A 23,165-nucleotide genomic window follows, 5' to 3' on the forward strand; every position below is an offset into this window, starting at 1 on the left:
TAAAGGCTGTAGTCAGAGGCTCCCTTTCTAAAAGATTCAATATAAACCTGTAATTTGAAAATCCCCAATTGATAACTTTTTATCCTCACAAATTGGGGTGTGTGTGTTACAATTTAGGTAATCACTTTAGTCTACAAATTGTTCATATGTGAATGCTCCTCTGTATTAAATAAAACCAAAGACTTAATATGTTGAAAGCTTAATCACACTCCCTTCTCTCTATCCACATGTGAGGGGGCTGTATCTGTGATATTGGTTAACTATCTCAGCTGGGAGAAATAAACCTATACATAGGACTACAGCAGCTTTAACCTGTAGCACTCCAGATGTTTTGGTTACAACTCCCATCAACCCTGACTATGCAATAGAAGTGATAGTCTAGCCTTTCTCAACTTTGGGTCCCCAGATGTTGCTGGACTACAGTTCCTATCATGCCTGACCATTAGCCTTGCTGGCTGGGGCTGCTGGGAGTTGTAGTTCAACAACATCTGGGCACCCAAGATGTTGGGAAAGGCTGACCTAGAACTACAGCACTTTAGCAATAGTCAAAACATACAGCAAAATTCTCCATGCTACCTTATATTACACGTGTCGTTAAAAAAAGTAGGCTACAATTTAAAGTGTATGCTCCTTGGCTCCTTTTGTATTTCAACTGGTACCAAGAGTATTAGACACACAGAGAATCGGGCAACAACTTTTGATACAAGGATCCTGGGGTGAACCTGCTTCATATGGTATGCAGAAGCTGTGTGTATGTAACTTCCTGCACCTCTCCTCTAGTTTTATATAAACCTTAGTTACACAACTGATAGTACACTGAAAGACTAACACCTCCCCTTTTAAAAGTAGCTTCTGTGTCCAGTAAGGTGTGGTCATTGAATGTCTTATAGGTAATGGACTTGCATTGCCTTTGAACATTGTTGAAATACTTGTAAAAAACCAGATAAAGGACCCTGAAGCATGCTATCTGCATTAAGAAAAAAGTTTTCATTTATTAGAGTAATACATTGACGTGATGAGACAGGCAAAACTAAGAAGCAATGCTTAACACCTACTTATCGCTGTACTTTGTGGTAGCAGCAGCAGCAGCTGGGCTCAACTTCACCATCAAACTCATTGACCCCTACTATGAAAATAACAGATATGTAGGGAGGGACCAAGCCTATCTGGCAACCTTAATTAACTATCTGAAAAAACTTCCATTACCCAGCCAGTTTAGGCCAAAAGTTGAGGTGTGGGCACTAGCATTTTCAATCTTTCTGCATATATGTTAGCAAACGCATGCTTCATATTCATCTGGGATTTGGCTGCACTTGTTTAACGCTGACGATGTTCTTATTTGCCTACTCTGTGCTCTCACATCCTGGCAGAACCCAGTAAGGTAATGGTAGATTCAAACCATATTCACGTGGTAAAAAATCAGTTACATCAACCTAGCCACCTTGCTAGGAAGACTGAAAGCATACATCATTACCACACACGCATGCCAATCTGACAGTCTGAATTAAACGTTAATACAGCTCAAGCTACTTCTGGAGAAAAGCAGCTTCTTTATAGCCAGTATTCAGTACCCTATCTAACATCTGGCAAAAGCTCCATGTACAGTCCACCGAGCATATGCTACAGGACAGCTTCTCTATCCTATCCAATGTAAGGGGCAGTTTCATGAATGCATTCCTTTGTGCATATGATGTTCTCTTTTGTGGGGCATTCTACTCCTCTGGCAACCTACAGAATTCCATTCCATGAACTACTGGATCAGAGCATTTCTGGTATTAAGTTCCATGCAACAGACTGGTATCAATATAACACTGTTCTACTATCCCAGTTTAGTAATTAGCAGGCTACAGCATCACGCACACTCCCCAACTGACCCTGCTTAACCACACTTGAGTTGGGATTGATGGTGATCAGGGTTCCTGAAATCATAGCCCACTTTGCACTTGCTTAACCATGGGCAACAATGCGTCTGCACCATTCATGCCTTAGAAACTATGACAATCTATGTAACTCTTTGTGTATCACAGCTTGGCCTCCCAGTCTATCAGGACGTGTACTTGCAGCAAAAAGTTTAAGGACAGTTCAACTTTAATTTTGGTTTTACATAAAACAGATCCTGCACAAACTATTTGTGGGGTTACAGATACAGCTGCTGGATTTACTTTGAAAGGCAATTCGGGAGGGGGGGGAGTGTCCTTTAGAATTTATCCTTGCTGGTTACAGGAACTCCTATATTCCAGCTCTAGGAAAATGTGCAAATGAAATGCATCTTGATTTATCCTGTTGAGAAAGAGAATGCTGAATTAACAAATAAGAATACAAGTTATCATGGTCCAATAAGCTCCTCTTTTAAGTTTTAAAATCCAACACAATAGCAGCATGCTAGATGAGATTCTCAGAATATTAAAGAACACAACAGTCCTTATGCCTGCAAAAGCAATCTTACAAGACTGAACAATATCATAGCACTCAAAGGGCTCAGGAAGGCTTCCAATACTCAAGCTCCAGGGTCCTACAGAGCTCCTTTTCAAGATTAGAAAAACTATCTAGCAATTATCCAGTATCCTACAGATCTCCTTACTCCTCTTCAAGATTAGCAGAATTATACAAAATAAATATGCAAAATTCTCTTAATTGTTTAATTTATACATCGTGTAGAATTTAGCATTTTACTTTGGTTCTTTGAATGCAAGATCTTATTAGTGCTGTTATAAACTTGGTTGGCTGCTTTTTTATAGCCAACCCTATCACAAGGCATTTAAATATTATCTATTAAAATATTATATATTTTAAAAAATTGTTTGTCTGTACACATTTGGACACCTCTTGAGATATCTTAACCAAATTTGGCATGATGGTTCCTGTCTGAGATCATGGGGCAGGCTTGTCTATTTTTTTTATATTCCAGGACACAATTTTAAAACAAAATGGCTGCACCTCTAAACAGATTTAAACACTGCTTGAGACAGAGTACACAAAGTTGGCATAATGGTTCCCAAGGCTGTGGAGCAGGTTTGGGTCTATGGATACCACTGGATACCCTTTTGAAACAAAATAGTGGACTCAACTTTTTTAAAAATGCACTGATTTGGACAACTCTTCAGATATCAACCAAATTTGGCACAATAGTCCCTGAGGCTGAGAAGCAGGTTACTGTCTACGGATACCACTGGACAACATTTTGAATCGTGATGGCAGACTGAACCTTTCAATACTGCACCGACTGTCAGTGAGGGTTGCTGTTAGCTACTTAGAATTCCCAAGTAATCTCGGACACTCCTGGCTAGTACTAAATAAAAAGACAATGTTCCAACATGTCACAATCTATATTAAAACAAAGTCGGGAAGAGATATGACAGTAGATAAACAGAAAAATAATTACTGCTTGCACCAGAGAGTAGTCTTCTGATTTTCATCCTTAATGCATGAGCACAAGAAGAACAGAACACAAACATGGCAGAAAGCTCCCCACCTATCGAGTAACCCAATCACAGAGCACCATGCAAAAAAGATTTGCATGAATGGGCTCTTAAGGCCACTTCACATGCTTACTTTATGAAAATCCTGTATAGGCAGCAGCCCACCACCACACCACTTCCCCGCTGTTGTGCCACTTCTTACTCTTTGCATTTAAAAGGCTTGAAGTAACTTCATAAAAAGTGGGATTTGTTCCTTGGACCAAAAGGTATACGGATCTAAAATTGTCCACTATAAAGCCACATTTACAGAGAAGAAGGCTATCAGTGGCTGCTAGTCATGATGGCTACATGTTGCCTCCAGAATCTGCCTGTTACTGGAGAGCAACAACAGGTGTGGGCTACTGTTGTAATAAACTCTTTGGGAGCTTTCCATTGTCATCTGATTGGCCACTCTGGGAAACAGGATGACGGACTAGACAGGTCTTTGGTCTGATCCAGCAGGGCTCTTCTTATGCTCACATGTTGGCATTAGACATTGGTGTCCAAATTACAGAGGTCTTGGGCTGAAAATGTTGGCCACGATTTGAATACTGGAAGTTTTCACTCACTACAACTACTGATTGTCATTAAGCATCTGTAGAAATAATAGTCCAGTTTCCTAGACAATTTATTTTCTTAGAGGAGTAATTAAAAGTTTGCCATGGAACTCACCTATACTTTGGGAATTAGGCCATTGTCACTGGCAACCAATTTTTGTGCTTGGTGATGAATTCAGGAATAGTTCAATGTATCTATGCTCTATAGAACAAGAGAGAAGCTTTAATTTTCCATTTGCGCTTTGAAATTTAGGAAGAGGGTACTATCAAGCACTACATGCCCACATTTACCCGAGTTCCACATTCCTGACCTCAGTTTATCCAGAAACTCAGTTTACAGTAGATGCAAGTCCCCAAGTGGTCCCTTCACAGCTGTGGAGTTACTTCTAGACTTTTGTTGCTTGCAAACAAATGCATAATGTGCACTGCCATTATGTAAGGATGCTTCACCTGTCATCAGGCTTGCTAGTAAATATGTACCAAGACTTTACCAGGCTCAAAATCCTAACTTTTCCCCATATGTCCCATTGCAAGACCCTCTTGCTGCCTTTTAACTATTTGTGCAACAGAATAATTTAAATGTTTCTAGAATCATTTAACTCTTAACTGAATAAAATAGATGTCAGAACAGGAAAACAGAGAATGTGCCTGGTCACCCTTCTGTTCTTGACTGTTCACATCAAATGAAGACATCTGTACAAGGGACTTTGGATTTTTAAAGTAAGGAAAAATGTACCTTTTCAAAGGGCTCTTGCTATACACATCCCCTGGTTCTAGCTTAGCACCATTGTGCCTCACCATTGCCCACCCAGCACTGTGCCCCATGGGAAATGCACAAGTCTTACTTACGCACGTTCAACCTGTCCTTGGCCATGGCTGCAACTGCATCCTCGTGCGTCTCAAAGTGAACATCTGCTTCTCCCGTTGCTTTCCCACTTGAATTATATTCCATAGTGATTCTCACTGGTTTCAGGGGAGCAAAGAACTTTAAAGAAAAAACACAGGGTGAAAAGTCAGATATTGTATCTTACTTGATTATCAGCTCAGAATCTGAAAGCTATGATAGAGCAGAGGCTGAGGAATTATTAATCTATATTTGCAACTATCTGTAAGATATTAAAAGGTCTCAAGTGCTGTCCAAGACACAATAAACTAAATTACTTGTTGCACAAAGCTACGCCTGTTTCACAAATGAAGCTGATACACACTGCATTGTTGTCAAAGAGCTAATTCATATATTCCTGACTTGGAACACACCCAGCTAGGTTTCTGACTTGTTTTCTTTATAAGTGCAGAGCATGCCATACCTGAAACTAACTTTGCAAGCTCCTCAGTTCAGAAGCTGTTTATCACGTGGAACTAATGTTCAAGATCTACAATCCTAATTATCTCTTGTGCACAGAATTACTTAAGTGGTTCTAAGCATTTTCCTAAAGACCTGGATTCACTTATAGAGCAATCCAAGTCCTGGGAAACCGGCGGGAGGAGGGCTGGCGGAGGAGGAGCCGGTGGGAAGATCCACAGCATCCACTTGCCTCTTAGGAGCTGGAGGGCAGGCTGAATGCCAGCTCAGTTGGGAGCTGGGCACAGGAGGTAAAAGCCAGCTCTGACAAATACTCCTACTGGAGAGTAAGTGCTCCCCATTGACTGTCGTAATTATTTACCTACGCTGACCTTTTTGCTGGATTGGGACCAAAGGGGAGTTGGTATAAGGGAAGTCCTCTCCCCTCAGCTCCACCTCTGCTGTGCCCTCAGAATGCCTCATTTTCCAGCCTTCTGCCTGCTCTGTCCATCAGGCATTCTCTGGCGGACCCCCAACTGAGCCAGTGGGGTCCCATTACTGCCGTGGTTCAGCCGGGACAAGGGGCTTCCGATGGTGGAGTCTAGCACTGCCGGGAGCCTGCCAGCTCAGCCGGGGGGCTGCCACATCCAATTCCCCCCCAGCCTGGCACAAGTACAAGTTGGACTGTGCCCTAAGAGAGAAGCTAAATAAATGGGAAGAATTACAGGTCAATAAGCCCAGTCCTCAGGGTCATTTAATGTATTACAGTGTTAGCATTCACTATTCCAGTCCTCTCCAAGACTTAAAGGAGTGAATTAAACAGCTGCAGTAATACTCTCAGATGCTCTTGTTTCTCCTGGTGGCACAAGTTTATTGGCAACAGGGCACAAAAGGTGGCATTCAGGAGAGAAATGCAGGGATGAGTTTTAGCAAATTGTTTGCAAAACTGCTTCAGGCTAATCATGTCTTTTTACAAGTTTCAATGACTAAGGCTAAAATTCCCATTTTGAAGGCTAAAGAAAGCTTTTACAAGTAAAATTGCTCAGGATATTTAACATTCTTACCCTTACGTACATTTATAATGTCTTGGGCTGTTGCTTGAAAAGGCAGACCCCTCAAATGAACAAAGTGAAGCGAGGAGAAACTCCCAGATTCTGACACATCCCGAGGTTTTTCAAATGCTTGCTTAAAAACTTCTGTAGAGTGAAGAAGGCCAGAACTTATGTTTGCAAATTACATTTGTGTGCCTGTCTGCCTCTCCTCCAACATGCAGAGGACATAAAGAGGCAACTCAAAGATGCGCTGAATAGTAAGAACTGCATGGACTTACCATTTTCTTTATCACTTTCATATGTAGCAGCATTCAACTCACTTTCCTCAAAAACAGATTCAGAATCTTGTTTCATAGTGGGATAACCCATCATCTTCCTACCCCGGAAAAAGCCATTGTGTGTTCGAATTTCACTCTTTTGGCTTGGGAATATTTCTATGTATCTATAGTTTATTTTGAAAAAGTGAGAAGAGTTGGGTCATGATTAGTATTTATCATACATGCCCAGGCTCAATTCAGACATCATGTTCCTGCACTACTAGTTTTGCAAGAATCTCAGACACAGGAACTTGCTCAAATCTACAAAGACTGAACTAGAATTTAAACCCAGGTATGTCATGCCTAAACCAGGGCTGTGGAGTCGGTACGCCAAACCTTCGACTCCTACTCCTCTATTTTTCTACTGTCCGACTCCGACTCCTTCATAAATGGCAAATGTATATTAACTAGTACTAACAAATTTACTGTAGTAAAATGGTAGCACAAGGCATTTCATCACCACCACGTGAATCTGGAGCTTGGAAAAGTTACTTTTTTAAACTACAACTCCCATCAGCCCCAGGGATTGGGCTTTTCCAAGCTCTGGATTCACGTGGTGGTGATGAAATGCCTTGTGCTACCATTTTACTACAGTAAATTTGTTATTACTAGTTAATATACATTTGCCATTTATGAAGGAGTCGGAGTCGGTACATTTCTACCAACTCCACCCAAAATTGTTCCCGACTCCAACTCCAAGACTCCGACTCCACAGCCCTGGTCTAAATCACAATCCACCCATGGTTTGGAATTCTGGTTTAGAGGGCAAGTTCAAACATTTGTTTGCCAGTTCAGATCTAATGGCAACAACAGTTAACTGCAAATAGGGAGAAAATGGAGTGTGCAAGGGGAGGAGGGAGCATGCAGACCCATGGCTCATTCATGTAATGCTAAACCATCATTGGGCATTACATGCAAACTAATTTAGAGCATTTTCTCCCTCTTATTAATTTTTCTGACAGGCTTATAAATCAAGTCAAGATCATTACCCTCACATTTAACAAAATGAAAACTGGACCAGAGATGAGAACTTGTTGAAATTCACCAGATAAAATCCATGACTGAACCCAGAATTTGAACTCAGGTCCAAAATCCAGTACTATCTACGTGAGCACATGACATCAGAATGTATGTATATAGGTGTAATCTCCCTCTCTGAAATCCTCTTGCTTCTCACCAAAAACAATCCTGTTTAAATAGCAGGAGGCAACATACATCCAGCTTTCATCTGCTTTAAAAAGTAGTAATGTTTTTGTTTTAAACAAAAACATCCGTCGCTCCTCTCATGAATGTTCATTTTCCAGTAACAACATACCGCCTCCCAATTTCCTCTTTATGCTTCAACAAGGCTTGATTAGCCATTTCAGGTGTAGCAAACTGCACAAATGCATCTCCTGTTTTCCTTCTTCCCCTCTGGTCCATGACAAATGTTATGTTGATGATAGTCAAACCTGCAAGAAGAGATGCTTCAGTAGCATGTAGATGACATTTGTTTTGGTAACAGCAGGATATATATATTGCCCTTTTTTGATAAGAGAAATACGCACACACACACAATAATAAAATGGTACAAAAAAGCTGCTTTAAATATAGTGGTTCTAGCATTTTGCACTTACATCTTGTACAATTTACAAATCAATGCAAGAATGTTATGTTTATGTTAGTCTTGGAGTCTGTTGCTAAACATACATGAAACAAAAGACTCTCGTCTCCTCCCACGCCCAGTTTGACTCACTCTCATTCAAGCTTTAAATATATATACTGAGATATGCGGTGGCCCTCCTTCAGGCACTAGGTGTACAGAACAAAATTAGATAAAACTGATTCACTAAGATGACATGTCCACCTTTGGTTCTGTTAGCATGTACATTTCACAAAGAAGGAAAACCAGCCCTGAAAGGGTTAACTGACAGTAAAGAGTAAATCAAAACCCTCAGGCGATACAGGTGCAGACCCTAAATCACCTAATGACTAAATGACCGTGATGGGCTATAAAGACAGGAAAAGAAAAGGATGTGTTTGTGTGTGTGTGTGGGGGGGAAGTAAAGAGGAGAAAGACGGACTGTGTAACGTGTATTCGATGCTGGAACTGCTTTATGTTATTCTGCTGATAAAGATTGTATATTTCTACACGTGAGTTGCGTTATTCTTGGCAAGGTGCAAAGCAAGGGAGTGACTACGGTCGGGTACGCCAGTGTATGTTTGCCAGAGCAAACACCAACAGGTTCACTGCCAGGGGTCAAATTAAACCTAAATGTGTAACGACACATCCACTCCATCTTTTGCTCATGATCACTAGCTCACAGAATCACCACTCCACACAGAGTCACCTGAGAAGAACTGAGAAATATCCAGTTCACTGCAACTATAGGGAAGGCCTCTCAGTCGTACCACTCCATCGTTGGTCACAGATGTTAAACTGGAGTGCAGGTTCTTCATGATGGCACTAACATCCTCATTATGTATTTCAAAGACTGCCAAAAAAAAAAAAGCCATAAGAAACACAATTACAACTGTAGTGCAAGGAGTTCTTGGACCACACTTTAAAGTCAGGCTAAAACCAAACATACCTTCCACATAACGCTGGCCCAAATATCTTCGGTGCTTATCTAAGGCATTCTGCACATCCTGTTCTGACTCCATCTCAACCAAAGCATCTCCCCTACGTTTGCCATCTCTGTTTAAGAGGAAGTGTATGCCATTCACACCATTTTTAATCTTGCTGCCTAGGAAGTTATTGAAAATACAGATGAAGGTGCATAAGACGACTTCCTTTTCTACCATAACGTTCTGATTTAGCTGCAACAGGGCATTTTAACATTTCATAACAAACATGCACAGAGTAGGACACCAAAGATGGTGAGGAGCCTGGAGAGCAAGTACTATGATGAAAGGTTGAAGGAGCTGGTAACAACCATCTTCAAGTATCTGAAGGGCTGTCAAGTACATCGGGGTGGACAGAAGTTAGACCGGGTTCTATTGGTAAATTTCTAGGATTTGCAGTAGATTTGAAAGAGTTTCTGACTCAAACGTTTACCAACAGAAACAATAAAATGGCATTTCTCTAAGCTTGGCCATCTGTCCCTTTTTTATTCAAAGCTTTCTCCAACTGTTCTACAATACCCATATCTTTCTCCATCAAACTGCACAGTTCGGAATGCAACTGCGATTTAGGCTTTGTTCTCCGAATAAAACTGTAACAAACTTTATCAAGGTTCCTTCATACAAAACTGCAGTTAAGTTGGGTCATAGCTTTGGAAATGCTTCTTTCTTGTCTGAACATTCAGATGCTTCCCAGTCAGGACACCTGTCTTGTACAGAGTGGAGATAATAAACTCATCTTGAGCTGAAACCACTGCATGCTTCTCGCCATATCTACATAGGATCTAGATTCCCAATTAACCCCTTCCTTGTTTTTGTGGGTTGTTTCCCCAACATGGGGTTGGATGGATCTCATGGTCCACAAAAAGGCTCCTTGGGCAGATTTCTATCCAGCCCTTTTGCTGAAAGCCTCCAAGACATGAAATTCTACAGCCTCCTTAGGCAACATATTCCATACCAAACTACCTTACACTCAGGATATTCTTTGTGTTGTTTAAACTAAATGTGCCTTCTTGTACTTAACCTTATTGCTTCTTGCCTTACACTTAGTGAAGCAAGTAAACCATTATGTTTACAGCTCATCTTTCTAATCTGGGCACTAACAAAATTCCCCTCCACCAAAGGGACAAGCCTGAATGAGGTGACCCAACCAGATGACTTGCCAACATCTCTAAGGTTGTATTAAAAGCTTCATGGATTCAATAAATCCATCCAGCTGCAGAACTGGGAATTCAGTGTGTTGGCAAATCTACATTCCAACACAACCAATTATAAACCCACTGTGCCTATTAAAACATTATATAACAATGATTAATTGTTTTAACCAATGAATATGTCTAGGGAATTATGACCTACTGAAAATAGACCTTTTATAGGCTGCAAAAAACAAGAGGAAACAGCTCTACAGAAGTATAGCAATCAATATAGTTCTGAACATGTTCAACAGATTTTCATACTTTCAGACACATTGTCTCAGTATGGAAATTTAAAGTAATTATTTGGCCTCACATCAGCATAAGTAGCCTCAAATGTTTATTTCTTGGAAACATTTTTATCCTGCTCTTTAGCCAGAAAGGCTCTGAGATCAATAAAAAGCAAGAAAGTCCCTGCCCTCTAGCTTACAGTCTGAAGCTGCTAACTACATTGGCAGGAATGCTGCCACTGCCTCCTCCTCCTGGTAGTCCCAATTCTGATCAGGCCACCCCAGCAGCTGCAGTTAAAATAAAGATAAAAGCAACACTGAAGCATGTGTTTTACATCATGCATAGCTCAACCCTTAGCCACCCCACCATATGGGGTGGTTAGGAAAAATAAAATTACCTGCAAAAAAGTTGAGAACATCTTCCTCCGTACAGGAGTAAGGCAGACCTTGGGCCCGAATAAGATATACATCATCTTCCTTGCCTGACTTAGCTGGAGATGCCTCATACTCTGAGAGAGGGGGATACTCATCAGGAAAGGAAGTGCAATGCTCCTTCAAAGAGAGAATATTTGTTTCAACATTGTGACTGTAATGAAACACAAACATGGCACAATACATGGGAGACAGGAATACAAGGAAGGTGCCTTATGCTGAGTCCACCAAACACAGTATTTTTTACACCAGGAGTGGGGAACCTCTGGCCTGTGGGCCTAATGAAGCCTGTGAGGCCACTGCAGCCAAGCCATCCTCACTTTCCCTACATCTGACGTCATACACCCGAGAAGCACTGCTCTCAGAGCTTCCCTAGCACCTACAATCAGCTGATTGCTGGCACTTTGGAAGTGTTGTGCACACTTTCATTTCAAATCACATGGGCAAAAATGGGCCACTTGAGTGATGTTAGGTGACTGACAGGTCAGTGGCCCTGCCCACCTGTCAAACTTGGCCTGTGGGTGTGTGTAGATATAAAGTTCCCCTTTGGTCTACAATGACTGGCAGTATTTCTCCAGGATTTCAGACAGGTGTGTCTTCAGCCCTACCTGGAGGTGCCAGTGATTATACCTGGGGCTTTATGCATGCACAGCAGATGCTCGACCACTGAGTAACCTAACAGTCTGTTGTAGTTACTTGAGACATATACAGATGCCCTTGCTCCCGGGTGGGTGTTGGAGCACACAGCAAGGAAGAACAGGAAATATACTGGGAAAACCATTTATCTGGGAAACCCGAGCGTTGCATACAGAAATCAAGTTGCCACAATCTCATTATCCTCTCACAAGTGGATAGACCAGCCTTTCCCAACTAGTGGGCCACCAGATGTTGTTGGACCACAATTCCCATCTTTCCTGACCATTGGCAATGCTGCCTGAGGCTGATTGGGAGTTGTGGTCCAACAATACCTGGTGGCCCACTAGTTGGGAAAGGCTGGTATAGACAAATGACCAGGGTGGACTGAAACATCCTATACATGTCCCATGCAGACCAGAGTGCTTAAATAGCACATGTGACCCACTAATAAGGCTCTGGGGTACCGTCCTCATAGTCACGACTAGTGTGTATCTTTAATGGGATGGGGAATTTTCTCAGCACCAAGGTGAACACACATTATGGTCCAGAGGATGAAAGTTTTTTTAAAAAAGTTACAGAGAGTTAACATAATTTGCAATGTGTATTAATTATCAACACATGGCAGGCTTGTTCTACAATACTGTTCACATTAAACATGAAACACCTTGATCTGCTCTCATCCCACAGAGCAGCCTTTCCCAACCAGTGTACCTCCAGATGTTGTTGGACCACAACTCCCATCTTCCTGACCATTGGCAATGCTGGCTGAGGCTGATGGGAGTTGTGGTCCAACAACATCTGGAGGCACTCTGGTTGGGAAAGGCTGCCATAGAGGTAAGATACCACACATTTATTAACAATTTTCCCTTTTTTCTGGCAGTGACCTAGTTTGCAATTATAGTAAACCTCCGTTAATGTTTTACTGTGAGCGTGGGGAGGAAACATGTTCATTTTATGTCTGAACCAGAAATTGTGGTTTGTTTGGTAAACCAATAATTGGTAAACCAATTGGCTTTATCATTTTAGTCTTTCTGAGCAACATCAATCATGATTGATCCCTGGTTCGGATGTATAAGACAAGGATCTTTTTTTGTTTCACCCCAGCATGAGCAGGGAAGAGAGAAGAGGCACAACTGACTAGGGTATAGAAGGTGTGAATGTTGCCTATGACATAGATATTACATTGTCAACCTTATCTCAGAACCACAAGGCTAAAAAAACCCACACCACATAGAACATGATTTGAATGGCTCTTCATATTGGGATTCTATACCAATTTTGTATACTGAAAGTGTTAACACCTTTTAGCTTCAGATACAGAAAGGAATACCTCTACCTCCATGGCTACTAGCTATGATGGCAATGCTCTCCCCCTCCATGGTCAAAGGCAATATGCTTCTGAATATCAGTTGCAGGAAACTGCAGGATGGGAGAGTGCGCTTGTGCTCAGGCCCTGCTTGTGGGCTTCTCATAGGCAATTAGTTGGCTACTATGAAAACTGAAAGCTGGACTAGATGGGCCACTGGCCTTATCCAGCAGGCTAGTCTTATGTTCTTAGACCGGGTGACCTAGTTGGCAGTTCTGGAGGATACCTTTCAAGGTGACCCACACTAAGGGACACCTCTATCCTAGGTGTCCTAGTTGGCACCTCTGGGAAATGTCTTTCAAGGTGACCCATAGAAAGAGATTAGATACATGGGGCAAAAAACAGAAAAAGAGTTTAGAACAAATATAATTTGAAAGGAAAGAAGAATTTAAGGAACAAGGATAGCTTTCTTTAACTCAAATGAGTTTATGTCATGGATTCTACTGGAAGTGGTAAGGTCAGCTGAAACAAATGCATTTTTGTGGGACTTGGTTTCATTGAGGCAAGAGAGATCTTCAAACCTTTTAAATGTCAGGGTAAATGTCAGGGAAAAGAAAAAGGTCCCAGGACCACCTGCTGGATTAAAGGAAATAAAACAAAGCCAAGGCTCCCTCACACAAACATCATTATACTATGCATACTGTCATCTGGAATTATTACTACTCCTGTTGAGATATTAACAATCAAGAACGTTGATTAAAATTTGGTGTTGTAAAAGTACAATAAATATATTCTGTAACCAAATAGTAATGATTACAATTCTTCAACCATTAGTATGCACTGAAAGAGTGGAACAAATTTGATCTTTCCTTGATTACTAGGACCACAAAGTGAAGCAATGGGTGCTTAGCTGAATTTTGATAATTTCCCCTAAAACAACCTGAGGGCCAGGGTTAGTCAAGAAAAAGCAGACAGAAATTCCCCCAGGCCACTGTCTGGTGGTTGCTGTTTTCGGGTGGGTTTCAGTCACGTATCAGCAAATCCACACTGCCCAATTATAGCTTACGGGAAGGTCTTGTGCAGCAAACCCCAAAGACTTTTTGCTATAAGTGAAGTGACAGGAAAATGCACTGGAAAGTGCTGGATAATACTTGCTTTGATGCAATGTCATCTAGCCTCCCCGCAAACAAATAGTAGTGCATTAAATAGTCAATATTGTCTAATCTCCCTGCAAACAAATAGGATGACTACTCAATAAACAGGTCATCTGGAAGCACCCTTAGTGTCAACAAAGCATATTTCAATTTATTCATGAATGTGATTGATGAGGTGAAGAGACGCCTAACAAAAAGGGGGGGGGCAGAGGAGTGAGAAGGCAACAAAAGTTCCGTTTGAATTTGGGATATTTGAGATGGGGATAGGGAAATGAGATATATTAGGGCAAGGGCTGCCAACGGAAGGTGGTAGGTATCTCGCCTGCTATCTTAGAGCACACAAGGTCCCCTTTTCACCCAAGCAGATCTGATCCTCCGCTTTCCAAATGAGAGAACACATGAGAGGTCTCTGTGATATCACAGAAGCTGCTGTTTTCTCATTGCACCAGAAGGGGCAAAGGGGAGATCAGAGATGGAAACCCAACACATGGCACTCCAGTTTCCCTCACAGCTGGTCAATTCCAAGAGGGAAAGAACATAAAAGATGGTCAGGAGAACCCCAAGCAGTTTGGCTGGGGAAAATCCAGCCCCACCTTCAGGCTAAAGAAGTTGACTACCCCTGTAGTGATACTTTAGGAAGCCTAGGGGTTTCTTCTCCGTCCTTCAAAAAACACAGCCATGGAAAATGGAGGCTTCCTCGGCGATTTTGGGGAAGGGGAAGCAATAGCTGAGGGGAAGGAGCAGCCTCCAACAGTCTCCAGGGATGGAATCACAAAAGGATTCTCCCAACAACGCAAATCCAAACCCTCAGTTACTCTCATCCTCTCCCAGTGATTTTTGGGAGCAGCAGTAGTCCAACACATTTGAGGGGAAACAAGATGGAGAAATGATGTCGACAGAGAATGTTCAAATTCCTTCTCAGTCATAAAGTGCGCTGGGTGACCTTGGGCTGGTCTCTCTCTCACACACATATGCAGGGACGCACACGCCACCTTAGCCTACCTCACAGGGTCGTTGTGATGGTAAAGCGGCATAATTTGGCCTCTCTGACCCATTACTACACACAAGCAAAACATACCTTCCTCGCAAAAAAAAAGCCAAGACCGAATAACCAGACTACTCTTTGCTGGGGGGAAACTATCAACTCTCATACACACGTTTTAGCTATGGGGGAGAAAACAAGAAATCCCCAAGGGCGAGAAAGTCACCCCAAAGTATTCCGAAGGGGGAGGCAGTTTCGTCTTCTCCTCCAAAAACAACAACAAGGGAAAGCAACCCTCAGAGTCCTACCTGGCTGTAGCATCTTCCTGCGAGGGCCGGAGACAGCAGCGAGCCCCGCAAGCTGCCGAAGCCAGGCACCGGCCCGGCGGAGCTGGCGAATCCGCGGCTCTGCGTGGCTGCCCCGAGTAAGAGCAGGAGGCGGCGGCGGCCGGAGAGGCCGAGGGAGGTGGAGTGGGCGGAGGAGGAGGAAGAGGAGGAGATGGCGGGGCGCAGGGGGAGGCAGGCCGCGCCAGTCTGGCGGCAACTGTTGCAGCTACAGCCGCAGCCCCGGAGCAGCGCGCCCAGCACCCAGCGCGTCCCGGCCATGGGAGGCGGAAGCCCCAGCGCCGTCGTCGCTCCCGCGGTCGTCGTCGCCCCCTCAGCCGCTACAGATCGAGCGAGGGCTCCCGGCACATGCGCGGCAGTGGCGAGGTCTGTTACGACAGGCGGCCTGCTGCGGAGCCACGGCGGGCAGGGCGGAGCCGCGTCAGGAGGCGGCATCCCAGGCCTACCCTCGCTGGGTTCCAGCCCGCCCCTCGCGTAAGGCCGAGGCCTAGCCTGAGGTAACTGGGAGAGCGGGGCGCCGTCCGAGAGGCGTTGTCTTTCGCCTGTAGTGCCGGGACGGGGAGAGTCAGCGCAAGGCTTTGTCATGTGAGGGGAAGAAACTAAGGCCTCGAGTTCTCCTCGCGGGGCGGCGGGAGGGAAGACCGGCCCCCGCACGGTTTGGGGGAGGGTCGGAATGAATCGTAGTACAGGGGCTAGGCGAGGACTTTCTCACAGCTTAGGGTAAGGGTCGGCAACGGGAGACCCTTGGTGGGCCAAATCCGGCTCCAGTTGTCCGCCCTTCCCCTTATAGAGGCAAAACAGGTGTGGAGAAGGCGGTGGCCGCAACAGTAGGACTTGGGGAGAGATTTGAAGCGCTGCAGTGCTGAAAATACGTTGGGAAGAGGGGGGCCTTCATGAAAACCAAAAGCCGCCCTTCTTACAGATAGGCACCCTGACTTCTCGCAATTTTAGCCAAACTAGCGCCCCCTGTAGGCTGAAAGCAGTAACGAGAGCGGAGGCGTTGCAAAGGGTTAGGGGACTTGGTTCTTAATTCAACCGCTGGCCTGCTTGCTTTTTCGAGTAGGAGCTATTCACTTGCGGTGTTAAGCTTTACGGAAGGGAACGGAGGCTGACACTTTTCATAACGTGTGGTATACAATTATTGCATTTGTATCTTCCACAGACAACGCATGTCATCCACCATCTACGCATGGTCATTTATGGTACTGGGCTAAAGGGGGAGCGGAAGAAAAGGTAGAGACAGCTTGGTTTTGTATTTAAATTAAAAAATTAAAAATTAAGTTAATCATCCATAACTATATGCACCTGTAACTCCGTTGTGAAAATCTTCTGTTTTTGTTTATTGTTTGTCTGTTCTGGGAAAATAAAATACATTCAAAGAAAAGAAAGAAAGCGAGTTACTGACTCGCGGTGGGGGTTTAAGGGGTCTCCTTCGCAGGTGAACGCTAAACAAGGGCTTGTTTTAATTTTCCATGTTTGTTGCTCAAATTCAACAGACTGAATAGGAGTTGAGTCATCATTGGATTAGGAACAATAGGCTGGGGTGTGATCACAGGCTATATGATGGAGAGAAGAGCACTTAACCGCCTTTCATTTCTGTAGATCAGGTGTGAAGAACCACTGACCGTCCAGATATTGTCGAACTACAATTTCCATCTTTAGCCATTGGCCATGTTTTCTGGGGCTGATGGGAGTTGTAGTTCAGCAACATAAGGAGGGCCAAAGGTGCCCCACATCTTTAAGAGGGTTTTGTAGTACTCTGCAAAACCTGTTTGTTCAGAGACACTCTTTGAAAGACACATGCACACCAACAAAACCGTTGTCTGCCTCCAACCTCTCTTTTGTTTATTACACAAATGCACTTCTCCTTAAAGAGCTTAAAGCAGTTTGTTGTTGTTATGTGCCTTCAAGTCGATCACGATTTATGGCAACCCTATGAATCAGCGACCTCCAAGAGCATCTGTCATGAACCACCCTGCTCAGATCTTGTAAGTTCAGGTCTGTGGCTTCCTTTATGGAATCAGTCCATCTCTTGTTTGGCCTTCCTCTTTTTCTACTCCCTTCTGTTTTTCCCAGCATTATTGTCTTTTCTAGTGAATCATGTCTTCTCATGATGTGTCCAAAGTATGATAACCTTAGTTTCAACATTTTAGCTTCAAGTGATAGTTCTGGTTTAATTTGATCTAACACCCAATTATTTGTCTTTTTCGCAGTCCATGGTATGCGCAAAGCTCTCCTCCAGCACCACATTTCAAATGAGTTGATTTTTCTCTCATCCGCCTTTTTCACTGTCCAACTTTCACATCCATACATATAAAGCAGTTTACATGTGGTTATCTGTTCATACTGCCAGGCCTTCTTCAGCAGTAGAACTACACCATGTGCCTTCAGACCATTCCCTTGGAGAAAAGTGGCTTTCATTAGCACTCTATAGAATTTAGGCAGCATAATCATGTATTTTGTTTTATGACCAGCTTAGAGATGCAAAGGCCCGGAAAAAACCCAGAAAAAAATCAGGAAAAAACTGTTTCCTCCCCATATTTTTCCAAAGCTGTTTTTGGTTTTTGGTTTTTTTCTGAAAAATTGAGGGAAAAAATGGAAAAAATGAAGAAAAATGGATTATGGAATGTTTTATTTTAGCATGATGAATAAAATATTTCATTGAATCTTGGTCCCCCCCTTTTTTCTCAGTTCTTTTTATGGGAATGAATGCTTTGTGTCTGCTTGACAGTGTGGAGGACTAACGGAGACATAAATAATTTTCTTTTTTATTAATGTTGGTTTTGTCTGTTTTTTAAAAATTGTTTTTTGCCTGCTCCTCATAAACTGGCAAAACAAAAGAGGTCCTTACAGTTCAGGCGTTCCTTATGGTTCAGGATCTTGTAGATCCATTTGTTACCAAAAAAAGTAAAAATTTAAAAAAGGAAATTCAATTTGTAATAATTGTTTGAATAAAATTAACTTTTAATATACCAAATGTGATAATTTTATGCCAAACCAACTTGTACATAATTACATTTGATATTCCTGAAGTAACAAAGTGACTTCCAATCTGTAAAAAGTGCTAATATTGCATTTTTTCAGTTTTTCTGAAAATCTGCATTTTTTTCTGAAAAACCAGGAAAAAAACACCTTTTTTCCATGGCTTCAAAATTTCTGGAAATTTTACATCTCTAGGCCAGCCTGTATCCTTAATCTCCTTACTAACACTTTTATAATTTGTTCCACCTCCTTTCAGTTGATTATTAAGTTTAACTTTACTTTGTAACAATGTAAGTCGTGTGGGAAGCTCTGCTGAAGAGTGGTAAATAAATCTTTTAAACAAAATAAATAAAATGCGGGGATGGAAGGCTGTGATGGTGATCACCCCAGGGTCACCCAGTGAGATGTGAACCCAGGCCTCTCTGATCTATCTACACTACACTGAATCACAAGGAGTAGAACATAGAGATGGAATAAAATTTTGTAGGAGAAGGGGAATAAAATGTAGAGGTTGAACATAGTACTGGGAAGGATCAAAAGGTCTCAGGTTCAGTAAGTGCTTTTGCTTCAGAGCCTGGAGAGTCACTGCCAATCAGAGGAAGCAGTAATTGTCTGACTTGGAATGAGGCTACTTGGAATGAGGCGTATGACATAGAGGAAAAAAATTTATGGCCATTTTCCCATTACTTTATTTGTCCATGGAAAATTTTGCATGTTACAAGTTCATTAGCAACAATGAATGGATATCAGTTTCAAAACTTTTGAGAGCAAATAGACAAACTATCAAAATGTAAATAAAATCAACAGTTTAAAAGTAAATAGACATAATAAAATTACATGTCTGGGTAGCTTGCATTAAAAAACCTTTACAGTGTGAAGGTTTCTGCCTAATATTAATAACTAGTAAACAAACTTGGAATTTTTTTATTTTTTTATTTTAAATAATTTGTTGGAGTTTATTATTTATTAATTAAATTTATATCCTGTCCTTCCTCCCAGTAGGAGCCCAGGGCAGCAAACAAAAACACTTTAAAACACCATAAAAACAGACTTTAAAATATATTAAAACAAAACATCTGAAAACAAAACACCTTTAAAAACATTTTTTTAAAAAAACTTTAAAACATCTTAAAAAGTAATTCCAACACAGACGCAGAATGGGACAAGGTCTCCACTTAAAAGGCTTGTTGAAAGAGTAAGGTCTTCAGTAGGTGCTGAAAAGATAACAGGCGGTGCATGTCTAATATTTAAGGGGAGGAAATTGCAAAGCTCCACATTCTGTGTTGTGGTAAATGGAACCCCTGATAAGATGGTATCTGCAGGAGGCCCTGCAGAGCATAGTGATTGACTGGGTATATACCTGTAAGGGGTAAGATGATCTTTCAGGTATCCTGGTCCCAAGCTGTATAGGGCTTTGTACACCAAAACTAGAACCTTGAACTTAGCCTGGTAGCTAACGGGCAGCCAGAGCAATTCTTTTAGCAGCAGGGTGACATGTTGGTGATTACCCTGCCCCAGTGAGCAGTCGTGCTGCCGCATTTTGTACCCGCTACCAACTTCCAGACCAACCTCAAGGGCAGCCACACATAAAGCCTATTACATTAATCCAGCATGGAGGTTACAAGTGCATGGACAATAGTGGTCAGGCTGTCCCCGCCCAGAAACGGCCTCACCTATCTTACCAGCCAAAGCTGGTAAAAGGCACTCCTAGCCACTGAGGTCACCTGAGCCTCTAGTGAAAAGTATAAATCCAGGAGCACCCCCAGACTATGAACCTGCTCTTTCAGAGGGAATACAACCCCATCCAAAGCAGGCAGCTTACCTATTATTTGAACTTGGGAACCACCAACCCACAACACCCCTGTCCCAAAAGTGTTAGCTTTGTATACTAAATACAAATAAAATAAACATGCTAAATTAGATAATTGTCTAGGGCAGGGATGGGAAGTCCATGGCCCTCCCAAATGTTGCTGGACTCCAACTCCCATAATCCGTGCCTATTGGCCATACTGGTTGAGGTTGTTGGGAGTTGGAGTTCAATAACGCCTGAAAGGCCACAGCTTCCCCATCTGTGGTCTACAGCATCAGAAAATCTCCAAATGCAAAATTATACAATTTAGCATTTTCCAAATAAAAACCACATCACTGGAAACCCTGGATATCCTACACATACCATACCGCAGGGGCCTTTGCGTTATCACAGGAGCCTCTGGTGCAAGTCAAGTTGGAAGTTTTGTCTGGCCAACAGTGAAGTTTGTCTGAGTGAAAGCATCTGAATGATGCTGGTTGGGCCAGTTGCTTGTAATTTGGGTTAAGTGGTGGTGGTTGAAACCCAGGTGTGTGTGTGGTGCTCAGGGGCCTCTACTTGGCCATTGATAGGTTGGAATATACATTTCCATTTGAGAACATCCCCAATCTGGTTAGTCGTTCTCAAAGTTTAAAACTGCTAACAGAAGAAGAAAAGAACAGCTACTAAAATGAAATACAAAACAGAATGGTAGCCTTAATTCTAAGTTTTGGATATGGGTATGGGTATCAGAGCTTGGAAAAGTTACTTTTTTTGAACTACAACTCCCATCATCCCCAGCCAGCATGGCCACTGGATTGGGCTGATGGGAGTTGTAGTTCAAAAAAAGTAACTTTTCCAAGCTCTGGGGTATATGATTCCAAGAGCATGGTTCATTGAGGTATCTATAGTGACTGCATATGTGGCATTCTTTTCACCAGACGTAATTTTTCTTCTTCTCAAAGTAGAATTTTTAAAAGTTCATACTAAATCTGTAATTATACATTTTTATGATTTTTATGCTGTAGTGTGTTCTTTCTTTGACAATGTACTCTCTATTGGTCCACAAAGCTTGAAAAAAGATTTATTGTAGCCAGAGTTTTGTGAACGTTCAGTTTCACGGCCATTCCAAAGTACTTCCTTATGTCCATTTGGTAGACTGGATAACCTCAAATGACGGATCTGATGTAGCATGTCTTAATAGTTTGCAGCTATGTAACACTGTGGTAGGCCACCAGAACTTCCCATACTAGTGTCCCTAGAGTAAGCATCTCAACTGACCCGTAACCATTTTCAATATGACAGTGACCATACAGTAGGAACAGAATATAATTCAGGTTATATAATTATTTCCCATGGCTGTTACTGAGCCAAAATAGTAATGTTAGTTTGCTGCAGTAACGATTGTCGTTTAGCATAGTACTGAAATACAAAAATTTCTGAAGAGATGAATAGAATGGAAGGTAATCGGTCCACATTTTTAAACTTAATTTTTTTTAAAAAAAATGCTTCCCCATAGTTCTTTTCTGTATTTATTGTATATATTTTTCTCTAATTTTACATTCCTGTCCTAAGCATACTTATTTGGAGGTGAGGCTTCTTGATGTCATTGGAACACAGTTTCAAGAAAATATTCTTACTTTTGCAATAAAGGAACATACCCGCCCCACCACATCAAAAATTAAGGGTTTCCATAGTGGATCAAGTGGTTTGCCAGATCAGGGCCTTTGAGCTTGTCAAGGCTTGTTTATGTATCTGATTTCTGCTTTGATGCACATTATTTACATGTACAATAATGCTATAGGCAGCATGTCTTATTCAGGCTATAGCAATATTAATTACCAGTTTTCATCTAAAGGTAAGTTGTAACCTGTGTGCCAAAACATTTAAAAGAAATGTACATTGTTTTGCCTCTCAGCAAAATCCAAGAACACCTCCCTATATAAACATGTACAAGCATAATCATTTTTCTTGTCTCTCAACAAATGTTTATTGTAGGTTCTCCTGATGAAATGGGGGTTTTTTGCTTCTAAAATTTGTGTTTGTTGCATTTCCCCATTAGACCTATTGGCTTTTTTTTGTTACTGGTTTCTTCTTTCATTTATTATGTTGGTAAAATCTCCCTCTCTTTTGCCTTTAAAATATTACTTATTAATAGGAAGACTTAAGCTGCCCCCTTGGTTGCCTATATTGCACATGATGTGTTGTATGTGGTTTTATGCTGTGTGTAGTTTTTCTGTCTGTTGGGAAATTTATTAGTACTGTAACCCAATAAGAGAAAAAAGTAGAAATTAGGGTTATAAAACTAGGCCAGTGAGCTGCTGTGCTCAGCTGTTGCTTACAGGATTCCCATATGCACAGTGGTTGGTCTCTGTAAGAATAGGATGCTGGACTAGATGGGTCTTTGGTCTGATCCAACAGGGATCTTCTTGTGTTAACATGATATAGGGAGTTACTTTTGGTTCAAGTGCCAGATCCATACACAACGAGTGCCAAAAATTCTTCCTGGACATGAATGGCTTTCTCTCTGTTTTTTCACTGCCAGATCGTTATTGTTGTGACTGAAAGTTGGAAGGCTTCTTGAGCAAGAGCCCAATCCTGAAGTGCTGGAAGAGGCCAGTCAATCCTAAATAAGCAATCCAAAGTAGTGAATCCTAAGTGGTCAAGAATAATCCTGGAAAGAGCCATACTGACACAAGTGATTTGAAGACTAGTCCTGGATGCAGGCTGATGGCTGGTTAGTTGACCTTGTGCAAGTATCATATAGTGCACTATGTCTTTAGCACAAAAAATCGGTGCAACAGATGCAAATATTTAAAAAATACTCTCTCACTGTATGATGTTTATGTATTT

General features: G+C 42.0%; 2 protein-coding genes across 9 annotated transcripts in view; one reads left to right on the forward strand and one right to left on the reverse strand.

Moving 5' to 3' along the window:
• Positions 1 to 968: 968 nt before the first annotated feature.
• Positions 969 to 16,422, reverse strand: GRSF1 (G-rich RNA sequence binding factor 1). The gene is made up of 10 exons (XM_061583410.1): positions 15,509 to 16,422; positions 11,089 to 11,242; positions 9,237 to 9,392; positions 8,997 to 9,140; positions 7,982 to 8,117; positions 6,628 to 6,791; positions 6,372 to 6,493; positions 4,865 to 5,000; positions 4,131 to 4,217; positions 969 to 2,280 (listed from the first exon to the last, which is right to left on the reverse strand). The coding sequence occupies exons 1-9, from the start codon at positions 16,127 to 16,129 to the stop codon at positions 4,156 to 4,158; spliced, it is 1,695 nt and encodes a 564-aa protein (XP_061439394.1). The 5' UTR covers positions 16,130 to 16,422; the 3' UTR covers positions 969 to 2,280; positions 4,131 to 4,155.
• The window catches only part of MOB1B (MOB kinase activator 1B), an 89,306-nt gene continuing 81,907 nt past the window's right edge, over positions 15,767 to 23,165 (forward strand). For 2 of the 8 annotated variants that reach the window (XM_061583415.1, XM_061583416.1), the window contains exons 1-3: positions 15,787 to 16,041; positions 16,707 to 16,777; positions 22,858 to 23,049. Coding sequence is in view for 1 of the 8 variants with exons in the window: in XM_061583416.1 (XP_061439400.1) it covers positions 23,033 to 23,049 (17 nt within the window). In the remaining 7 variants the exon portion in view is untranslated. The other 6 variants (XM_061583418.1, XM_061583412.1, XM_061583411.1 and 3 more) reach the window with 6 other exon arrangements.

Source organism: Rhineura floridana, chromosome 9 (genome assembly GCF_030035675.1).
Source record: "Rhineura floridana isolate rRhiFlo1 chromosome 9, rRhiFlo1.hap2, whole genome shotgun sequence".
NCBI classification, from domain to species: domain Eukaryota; kingdom Metazoa; phylum Chordata; class Lepidosauria; order Squamata; family Rhineuridae; genus Rhineura; species Rhineura floridana.